The 11,279-nt window shown below is 39.0% G+C and overlaps 1 protein-coding gene across 1 annotated transcript; it reads left to right on the top strand.

Moving 5' to 3' along the window:
• The first annotated feature begins 133 nt into the window (after positions 1-133).
• On the top strand, positions 134-9,081 carry slc5a6b (solute carrier family 5 member 6). The gene is made up of 17 exons (XM_070920009.1): positions 134-158; positions 319-375; positions 1,848-2,313; positions 2,420-2,485; positions 2,632-2,683; positions 2,778-2,845; positions 3,191-3,345; positions 4,009-4,149; positions 4,970-5,099; positions 5,359-5,447; positions 5,842-5,954; positions 6,054-6,124; positions 6,208-6,294; positions 7,260-7,432; positions 7,509-7,615; positions 7,714-7,835; positions 8,474-9,081. Exons 3-17 carry the CDS (start codon positions 1,966-1,968, stop codon positions 8,618-8,620), a joined length of 1,869 nt encoding a protein of 622 aa, XP_070776110.1. The 5' UTR covers positions 134-158; positions 319-375; positions 1,848-1,965; the 3' UTR covers positions 8,621-9,081.
• Positions 9,082-11,279: the final 2,198 nt, after the last annotated feature.

Genomic DNA, 11,279 nt, shown 5'->3' with positions numbered 1-11,279 from the left:
CTACACAGATGAATATATCCACTGCAGGTTGCGGATTTTTGATTTTGGCGGCTGCTGCGTCATTGTTTGTAGCGCCGCCCACAGTTTCAACCCCGGAAGAAAATTCAAAACAATTTGTGATCTCATGGCGCCATGTGGACCGAGCGATTATACTGGTGGTAGGTCAATTTAACACTTTCTGAACACAGCAGAGATAAAGGGTTCATCGTCTTGAGAATGCACCCATTACATTGTCTGCAGTTCTTGTTTTTAGCCATAATGATATTCAAACAAGTTGTTTTAAAGTAACGTAGCGCTCTTGAATGTCTCAATAAACAGCATGGTGCCATTGACAGTGAGCCTCACCCGGACAACATGGAGCGTAGGCGTGTAAAGGTGAGTCTGTCCCATGTTCATTTCCTGTGTTCATTTCTTTCTCACTACACTACATTTCAGACATGCGATGATACTATAATATATGTCAGGCATGTTATTAATGTCGTTTTCTCATATTCAGTCCAGTTAAGCAGCTGTTTAGTTTGTTCAAATATTTGAGGGTCACTGAATGCAGCGGCTTCATTTCCTACGTAGCCCATACTTGAATCAGTAGAGGAAAAGCACCACTGGTTATTTATACCTAATGTAGCTAAAGTTACAGCTGCAGTGTCTTCAAGTGAAGTAAAAGTCATTTTAATATTACATAATGTTCCTGTTTGAGTTGTTGTTCAAGTAGAAATGCCTATCATTCTCATGGCTTTTCAAATATGAGGATTTTCTGGTTTTCTCTGTTTGTTTGTTTTTATCACTGGTTTGGTTCTGTTGATCAGACAAAACAAGACATTTCAAAATGTCAAATTGGGCCCTAGGAAGTTGCGAGGGGCATTTTTGACTATTTTATGATGTTTAAAAGACCACTATTGATGGATTAATTGAGAAAGCAATCGTCATAGTAATAGACAGTGAAAATAAATGTTAGTGATGAAAAATGTTATAATAGGGATTAGGGACTAAGGATTATTTTCCATTATCGATCAATATTTAAAATGACAGAAAATAGCTAAAACTGCTGATCACAATTTCCTTGAGTCGAAAGTGACGTCATTAAATACCTTGTTTTGTCTAACTAACATTATCACAGAAGACAAAGATAAGCAGCAAATCATCACATTAGAGAAGCAAATATTTGGCTTTTTTTGCTTAAAAAATGATTAAAAACTTTCATGAAAAAAGTTGCTTGTGCATGTTTGTCAATTGATTAATCAATGACTTGTTTTAGCTCTAATTATTTGTGTTCAAAATCATTTTTCCTGTCTCCTTTTGAAATCTGGTTCCACTTGTTGCTTTTGACCTTCAAACCCCTCAGAGGTCACTTCCTGCTGGTTGACTTTGTGGTGTAATACACATAAAGGCAGGACATGGCAGAGTAGCAGGGCACCTCCCCTTTGAACCTCCCATTTCTAACCACTCGTCAGTATTTTTGGATCAACATAAGCAGGGGAAAGTTGACTCAGAGGTTGTGTGACCTCGGTTTTTCTACACTGAGTCTCATTATACAGACTGGAGGTTGTCTTCTGCTGCAAACAGTTCAGTTCAGGTGACAGCAGAGTCAGCAGTGATTTCATATTCTCTTGGGAAGGAACAGAAATCTGTAAAAACAGCTCAGGGGGAACAAGGGCCTGAGGAAACTATGTGGGGTGTGTAGGTTTATTTCTTTGGCTTTCAAGCAAAGAGATTTCTTTATGATAGACAGGGTTGGATAGAGTTATACAACTTTGGATGATTGTGGCTTAACGTCAGTAAAGTGTACTCTCTCACACACACAGATATATATTTAATCAGTGTTTTCAATTTGCTGCACTTTCTTCAAGGCTGCTGGAGCCTCCTGACTGATGGGTGTGGCCAAACACGCTTCCCCTCCGTCTGAATGAGCGTCTGCAGGAGAACCAAACCTTCTCCAACTGCGGCCGAGGCTTAAAGACAATCAAGATGGACCCTTCCGACCAGAAGCATTTCACTGTTACAGACTACGTGATATTTGCGGTCCTGCTCGCTGCCTCTGTGGGCATCGGGCTGTACCATGCGCTTTCCGGGGGGCGTCAGCGCACTACACAGGAATTCCTGATGGCAGACAGGAACATGCACTGTCTTCCTGTTTCACTGTCGCTCATCGCAACATTCCAGTCCGCTGTGGCGATTATTGGTGTACCGGGGGAAATCTACACTCACGGTACTCAGTACTGGTTCATCGGATGTGCCTACGTTCTGGGCCTCCTCATTCCTGCCCATGTTTTCATTCCAGTGTTGTACAGACTGCGGCTCTCCAGCGCTTACCAGGTGCGACAGAGTTTTATTTTTTCGGTTGAATTGGATTCAGATGAGTTCATATTTATAGTGTGTATCCCTGTTTGACCTACAGTTCTCATGTTGTTTTTTTTCACAGTATCTTGAACTGCGCTTCAGCAAACCAGTGCGTATCTGTGGAACTTTGACCTTCATCTTTCAGACGGTGGGTGCAACACTTCACATAATAAACTAAAACTAAAAAAAGCCTGAAAAATACAAGAGATGCATCTATTTATTGCCTTCAAGATCTTTGTTTTGTACGCCTTCATGGAGTAGATAGTCTCTTATTTGTCTTTTTCTGGACTACAGGTTATCTATATGGGACTTTGTGTATATACTCCTGCCTTTGCACTAAATGCAGGTACGAAAAGTTTTATTGTACTCATATTTGACTCAGTGAATTTGGATAGATCGGATAGGTCTGTAGTTCAATGTGTTACTGTGTTTTCTTTCAGTTACTGGATTTGAATTATGGGGAGCAGTGCTGGCCACTGGACTTGTGTGCACATTGTACACAACAATAGTAAGTTATTAAAGGTCATTTTCATGCATCTTAACTTAAAATTTGAATGTCCTTTGGATTTCCAGCTCCTCTTTTTTTTTTCTCTTAACAGGCCTTGTGTGAGGTGTCTCTCTTGACAGCTCAGGAGTATTTCTCTACAAAAAACTGAATGACTGAATTCTATTGAAATACACTTTGCTGCTAGAAACTTGTAGAAAAGTCTATATTTTAGAGATACCATGCATTAATATAAAGGGTAAAAATAAAGGATATGACTGTTTACTGAGACAGATATCTAGTACTTGAATAAAGAGCATATTTACATGTATCAGATTAATTCCTGTGTGTGTTGTCTGTTCCTAACAGGGTGGTTTGAAGGCTGTCATCTGGACAGACGTCTTTCAGACTGTTGTGATGTTTGCAGGGCAGCTGGCTGTCATCGTGGTGGGAGTGCAGCAGACTGGAGGAGTGTCTGAAGTCTGGAGGAAAATCTGCGAAGGAAACCGCATCTCTTCTCTGGAGTGAGTCCATGCTGTAGCTTGTGGGAGAATGACCAGCATCAGGAATGGATGGGGAAAGCCGTACACGAAATGCATCCTGATTCATTTATTCCATATCAATCCCAGATCTAATTCACAGAAAAGCTGATTTTCTTTTGTATGCATTTAGATTATAGTCCTTTAGGTGGTGTATGGAAACCTCTGCTTATTTTCTACACCTCAATGTATTGCAGAGGACAGAAAGTATTAAAATTCAGCACATTACAACTCCCTCTTGAGCAGTCGTCGTTAGCAATTTAGTGTACTGACTTAAATATAATGATAAGAAAAGCATGAAAGATAATGCTTTAAGTGAGCAAATAAAAACATAACAATAAAAATCCTGTCAGCACCTAAAATTGCTAAGTAACATGGTTATGTCCCAACATTTCCAGGCAAGCATGTAACATAAATAATATGACTATCCTTTATGCTACACTTTGTTTTTATCAACATACAGCGCAGCACATCAGTTAATCTCACATCCAAAATGCACTAATGCCACCAAAACACTTCATAAACACCTCAGGATCAACTCTTGTCACTGACGACATGTCACTACTGTCTTCTACTGTTAGTGAATGAAGGATTGTCCTGAAGTATTCAAGTATTGTCTCCATACTGTATCTTCTCTCTTGTGTTCAGCCTAAACCCAGATCCCACAGAGAGACACACCTTCTGGACTCTGGGGGTTGGCGGGGTCTTCCTCATGGTGTCCCTGTACGGAGTGAACCAGGCTCAGGTGCAAAGATATCTCAGCTCGCGCACAGAGAAAGAGGCTGTCAGGTACCCAGACTGTAGATTGTCATGGTTTCGCTTTCACTTTGATGCCAAAGCAAAGCGTTTTTCACATTGAACTTGAACTTGAACTGAAAATGCATTTAACTGTGAAAGGAAATAAATTAGTCCCTTAAAACTTCTATAATCTTTCAGAATAGAATATAATAGAATATTAGAATAAAAATGTCCCTGTATGTTACATATTTTTTGCTGATTGCTCTGTGTGGACTGAGTACAACAGGTACTACATGTAAATTCTTTGTGTGTGTTTGCATTATAAATAAGAATTCACTCTAAAATTACCTGTCAATAAGTAACCAGATATTGCCAAAGATATGTTTCAGGTTAGGAACAGTGTCACCATTATTGTTTCCACCAGAGAACATAGACTGACAGTCAGTTGGTCGGTCTGTCCACCACTTTGGTCCAGACTGAAATATCTCAACAACGATTGGATGCATTGCCATGAAATTCTGTCCAGACATTCATGGTTCCCAAAGGATGAATCCTACTGACTTTGGTGTTGATCAATACTTTGGTTTATGATTAAATATTTGTAAAACTGACATTCCCATCAGCTTCAGCTGTACTTTGTTTTTTTCCCCCCTATATATTTTGGTCACAATTCTTTAAAAAACTAATTCAAGGGGCCCTCATCAAAATGTTTGCGTTCATTTAAAAAAAACTATATTGACCAATAAATAATTTTCTTTTAAAATCTCAAAATATTAATTGGCAAGCGATCTCTGTGAAGTTAAAAAAAAAAAAAAAAAAAAAAGATGCCCTCAGAAATGACGACTTTTATTACGTTCCCTCCTCTCTGCAGGTCTTGCTACATGGTGTTTCCCTCCCTGCAGCTGGCTCTGGCTCTAAGCTGTGTGATGGGACTGGTCATGTTTGCACGTTACTGTGGAGAGGATTACTCTGACAAGCTGGGCATCTCCTCAAGCGATGCGGTGAGTTTCAGTGTATCATTTCCCCTTTTTAGTGTCCACTGAATCACCTGCTTAATGTTTTGGGAAACAGGGATATGATTTTTCCTTTCTTGCTTTTTCTGCTTCCTTGATCTCAAAAGAGTCAAATGAAGGATGAAAGTCAGGTTCATGCAGAGTTCTTCAAAAAACTTCAGGGCTTCATAGACTTAACAATACTAAAGCAGGAGTATTTGCACATTTTACAATAAGTCCCTCTGTTTACAATGTGTTTCTTATGCAGATGGTGATATACTTTGTGATGGATATGCTGCAAGGTGTGCCTGGACTGCCTGGACTGTTTGTTGCATGCTTATTCAGTGCAGCTCTCAGGTACGCATCGGTCAAAATATCACTAGCTCTGACCCTTCGGAGTGAAATCACTTATCACACTTGGTAGTAACCCCCGTCTTGCGCGTGTTGTTATGGTCATCCAAGCAACATGTGAGCATCAAAGTTAGGTTGTGTCCCTTTCACCATAACCGGCGAAGAGGCTGTAAAGAGGTCAATAACACAGGCAACTACACCGTTAGCTTTTCACATTTCAGGTGTTTAAGTCATAGACGTCAGTGACATGGTTTGACTTGAGTAAAAGTTGTGTAAAAGTTTGTTGTTGCACTTTTTTGTTGTCTCTGTCAGTCACACCAAAAACCTCACGTTTCACTACTTTTTGTTCTGCAATGTGCAAATATGAAAGCTATGTGTATCTTTTGCTCTTCCTGTGCAGCACCATCTCTTCTGCTTTTAACTCTTTGGCCACTGTGACAATGGAAGACCTCATCAAACCACATTTTCCCGCCATGACGGAGGCAAGAGCGACCCTGTTGTCCAAAGCCTTAGGTTAGCTGTCTGCAGCTTAAAATTCAGCAACGCATGATACAGAGCTGCATGATAATGACGCATTTGTTCTAAAGTGTCAACTTGTGTCTCCTCAATAAGCTATGTCGTATGGGCTGCTGTGTCTGGCCATGGCCTATCTCACTCACCTAATGGGCAATTCAGTTCTACAGGTAAGCTCTAATGTTGTATGATCAAATAATAACCAACATTTCTTGCTAAATTTGCACCGACTATCATTATGTTTGAACTCCAGGTGGCTTTGAAGATCTTCGGGATGGTTGGTGGTCCTATTCTTGGTCTGTTTTGTCTCGGGATGTTCTTCCCGTGGGCCAACTCCATTGTAAGTTGAACCTCATCTGTGAGATCTGTTGTGTAGTTAGTCATGAGGCAGTATGCAGTATGAAATCTTGCTGTATTACTGCTGTGCTCATTTTGGTCAAAATAATCATGATACAATTTTTTTTTATATTCTCATAAATTTAATCATAAAATGGACTTAAAATTCCCAATACTCTTCACAGCAGTGGTTTCCAATATTATGGCTTGTAACAAAATGACAACGCTTGTGGCCTCATCACAGGTTATGGGCATAGGCCATAGACTGTATGGACGGTAAAGATGGACGATATAAGCGCTCCCCAAAAGTGAAGCCCCCCCCCCCCCCCCCTTCCCTTCCATGTTAGCAGATGGGACATGAAACAAAAAATTAAAAGTATATGTCAAATTCATTTTTCCCAAAGATGGTTTCTGTCATTTTAGGTAGTTCCTATCACGCTGATGTCTGTTCAAGTGTTAGTTATTATTAACAACTTGTTCACACGTGGAATCAAATGTAGAAAATGCTCTCTTACTGCTTCAGTCTGTAGCTGTTGGGCATGTTAGTCATTGAGCTCATAATTTACATACGCAGCTCAGATTCATATTTTCTGGCATTGCCACTGATGTGCCGAATAGCTCTCAGGTTTGCAATATATTTACTTTGCAAAATTGGTAATGGAAACTGTATAATACAACAATGAGTCTAACTGTCCTGCAGTCCTGTGCCTGCGTTGGGGCTGTCCCAGAGATGTGTGGGTTGAGATAAAAAGTTGGTTAGTTAGCATAAAACCTTCTCATCTAAAATGATGTTGTCTGTTTATCTTTATGCAGTCAACTCCTAGTATTTACATTAATCCTCATAGCAGGATATTGTGATTAAGACAAGTTATTGTGACACTGTAAACCTCTTACAACTTAATTTAGTTAGATAATTAAAATCAGTTATCATCACACCTGTATGTGAGTTAAGTGTTTTATTGTTACCAGGGAGCATTGGCTGGTCTGGGGGCGGGTCTGGCTTTGGCTTTCTGGGTCGGCATCGGGAACATCTTCACTCGTAGCTCCAGCTCGAGGCTGCTGCCACCCGACTGCAGAGGCATCCTGCTGTCAGACAAGACGACTACCGCCATTCACATTGCACTCAGCAACGTCACTCTGAGGTACGCAGACAGCACAGTGTGTTTTTGTTTTTACTGTGGTCATTTCACAAGTTGACCATCTCTCTTTGCTCGTCAGCCGACCCTCTGGACTGAAGAGATTTTATTCATTGTCCTACATGTGGTACAGCGCATTCAACTGCTGCACAGTCATTCTAATAGGCCTGATCGTCAGCTTTCTCACAGGTAGGTCGAGTTCGTACATGCACACATGCTTTCTATAATCCAGATCTTTTCTTTACAATCAATTTTAAGATGTTTAAACATGTATGTTTTCTATTTAGGCCCTATGAAAGAAGAAGACGTGACACCAGGCACAATCTATCCCTTGTTCGACAAACTGCTTTGTTTACTACCTGATCACCTCAAAAATAAGCTTTGCTGTGCGACTCCTCTGGGACAGACGGTAAAGAAACACATTTGAAACCTTCTCAGATATAATGATTCCTGCTCAATATGGACTTATGTTAGTAATGTTGAGATTTGTTCCTCATCATTTTAGCACAAAATTCAGAAGTTAGTTGCAGCACATTGGAAAGTAAAATATAAGACTGTAGCTGGTAACATACTACCACCATGAGGTTGAGTAAATTATCTTTATTAACTAATCATTAATCCCTAAAGGATCATTTGTAATAAATTTGGTGATCCCCCAACTTTTCCTCAATCTCCCTCACCAGGTCACAACTGAATACTTTGACATTCCCATCAGCCTCAGCTGTACTTCCTGTTTAGTGCTAATTAGCAAATGCCAGCATAGTGAACATGGTAAACATTATACTTGGTAAACATTAGCATGTCAGCATTGTCATTCTGAGCATGTTAGCATGCTCATGTTAGCATTTAGTTCTAAGCACCACTATACAGCCTCATAGACCTGCTAGCATGGCTGTATTAGCATCCTTACAGCCTGTTGTAGTCATCGCATGCTTTCTTCTACTGTTTTAAGACCATGTAAACCTGTAGTGTTAAAGTCCTAGTTGTGAATAGTTGATGACATCAGTTACTTAATCTTCTATATTTACCGTTTGATTGTCCTTATAGCTCTCAGCACAACAAAGGCAGCCTCCACAACACAAAGAAAGCAATGGGCTGATCTTCCCACAAGACGACGAGCCATCACAGGAAGAGACGGACAGTTTTCTTCCCCAGGCTCTCACACCTTTTGTGGAGCATGAAACAACTGTGTGATATCACAGTTTCATGTCCAGCTGGAAAAACGGTCTACACACAAAGCACTCGAACTAAAAATAAATAAATAAATAATAATAATAATTTTATTGCCTTTGCGTTGTGGCGAAGGACGTAATTTAAATGTGCACTGTCAAATGCTGCGGCGAGGTCAAAGCCAAACAATGTTCAGTCAACAATAGAGGTTTTTTGTTTCGTTTGTTTTTTTTTTTTTTTAATCTTCTGACGTTCTCAAGAAAAGACTTGAGTGCAGCAGAGCCTGTTACAGTTTTACAGATGCATGAAAAAAAAAAATCTGCACTATGATGTCTTATTAGAATTATTGGATGTAAATGTATACTTGACTTGTTTAGCTACTACTACTGGCACTACTACAGCTATGAATGAGTTAATTTTGTCTGTATTGCAGCTGTAACACAGAAAATCCCTTTTTCTAAAAAGGATTAAAGATTTTGTAGATATCCTTTTGTCCTCCCTATTTTTAGTTTCCGCGACTGAAAAATGATTTAAATCATAGAAATAGATTTTTGCAATGTAGTACAAAGTCATGTAAACTAATGTTCAACATTTACATGTAGCACAATAACATATCATGTCATTAGATGTTTTCTAATTTAAAAAAAAAGATCTTGGGTTGTACAGTCAGTTTCCCTAAAGCTGTGATGAGTGAGGAACCTCCATCAGATGGAAGTTGAGCAACACGACTGGGACATTGTACGCCGCATATTGACTAAAATGATATGTGTTCCTTATAAATTATCTTAATATTTACATTTTATTTGAAACTAATACACCTATACAAACATCTACACACATACTCAGAAATAGTCATAGTCATTAGGATACATCCTCTGGGAACCAGGAATGTTTGTACCAAATTTCATCACAATCCCTCCAATAGTAGTAATAATAGTTCTTGAGAAATTTAAAGCAAAACAAACGTCAGAGGTAAAGTCAGGGCATCACCAAAGTCCGACTGACCAATATTATTATTAATATTAAGCGCTGATTGCAAGAATAACCAGAAATCTATTCCTCACTAAATTTTCATACAAACTCTCAACCCACGCTAAGTCATCACTCTCTTTTCTCCCCATCTGTCTCTCTTCCCTGATTAACCAAAGACACCTAAAAGAAATCCCACCAAACAGTTCCTGCTGTATTTCAGGTAAGTCTACAGTTTGAACACCAGCCTGAGTGTCTACTTTGTCTCTTAATATGCAGCAAGTACAATCCCAAATTCATCGGTGTGAAGGTCAAAGTGAAATTGCATTTGTCTTTAGATTTTTTCTCTCATCTGACGTCATGAAATGTGACAGGGCTGATTTTCACACACTGTTTCCTTTTAAAGTAAGTGTCAGAGTGCAGGCGTATTATCCTGCTGCTGCCATAACTCACTTTCAGATTTCTTTCAGTGGATAATTACGTTCCTGTAAAGTTAACAGCACTGTTTCATATGTGCGTTTTCACACAAACCACCCACCATGGAGTCTCTGTTTATATTTTTGAAAGTCAAATTAGATCCACATAAGGGCCTTTTTTACTTTGCATAGCTACCTGCAGTAACCTCGACCAGCTACCGATGATATACTGTAGTCAAATGCAAACTTTTCATTACCTGGAAAGCTGCTGCAGTGACAGCTGCACCAGTGTGCTGCTGTCATTTGTTGTCACAGACGGATTCTTCTGACATGAGACGCTGCTGTGATGAAAACAGGTTGGCTGATCTTACTATATTCATTATCTTTTATTGATATACATGTCGTATTTTCCTACAAAACACATGTATTATGTGTCGTACTAGCCGTTACATTGAAACATGCAGCACTGCACTGCTCCTAGTTTTTCACTGTCGAAACACAAAAATGTTTTTGGTTTGTGCTTGTAATTTACTCTGAATGTCATCTTCCTTTTTTGTTGTTTTCATCTCAGGAATTCAACTTGTTCAACTGAACTTCAGTTGTTAATTAGGAAATTGAAAAATACAGTAACCAGGGGTATTTGTGCACGACAATATTTTCAAGGTGCACAAATTTGCAAAAAACGTGCTAACATTATTAATTAACATTATTAATGTATTTGTCAATAACTAACTCCTGTGGGAACCCGTAAGAGGAGGCCAGTGTACAAACAGGTCATACATACACAGTAAAAAAAAGTAATAGAAAATGTCGTCATAGGAAAAGTTGCTGACAAATACTAATTAATGAATGTCCTTATATCTGCTTACAACTACATTGTAGTGTGTTATAAACATTTATTAAATGTTTTATATATTGCCTACACATGCTAAATAGGGGGACTTACAATAAAGTGTTACCAAACAGACAATGTCTTGTCTGACTTTATTTAAGTAGCATTTTATGCATTAAAACTGCAGTATAATCAGTGGAACAGTTAGAATAAGCCTGATTGAAAAAATGATCATTTACAAACATCTCAAATATAAGATATTTTAAGGACAGGTTCACATTTTTTTGCGGGAGCGTCGTATTCCCCACAGCTGAACTTGAAAAGTCGTTTTTACACAGAATAAAGACTGAAGATTTTGTCCCTCATCACTTACATTGGTATCGCTTTAGGAAGGGATTTCTGTGTGGCTGTTATGGACAGACAGGAGAAACAGTTAAAGCTATGAAACTTTTTCAATGCATGTGAT

Source organism: Enoplosus armatus, chromosome 15 (genome assembly GCF_043641665.1).
Source record: "Enoplosus armatus isolate fEnoArm2 chromosome 15, fEnoArm2.hap1, whole genome shotgun sequence".
NCBI classification, from domain to species: domain Eukaryota; kingdom Metazoa; phylum Chordata; class Actinopteri; order Centrarchiformes; family Enoplosidae; genus Enoplosus; species Enoplosus armatus.
Note: the sequence above shows the minus strand (reverse complement) of the source record. Positions and strands in the feature narration are given on the sequence as shown.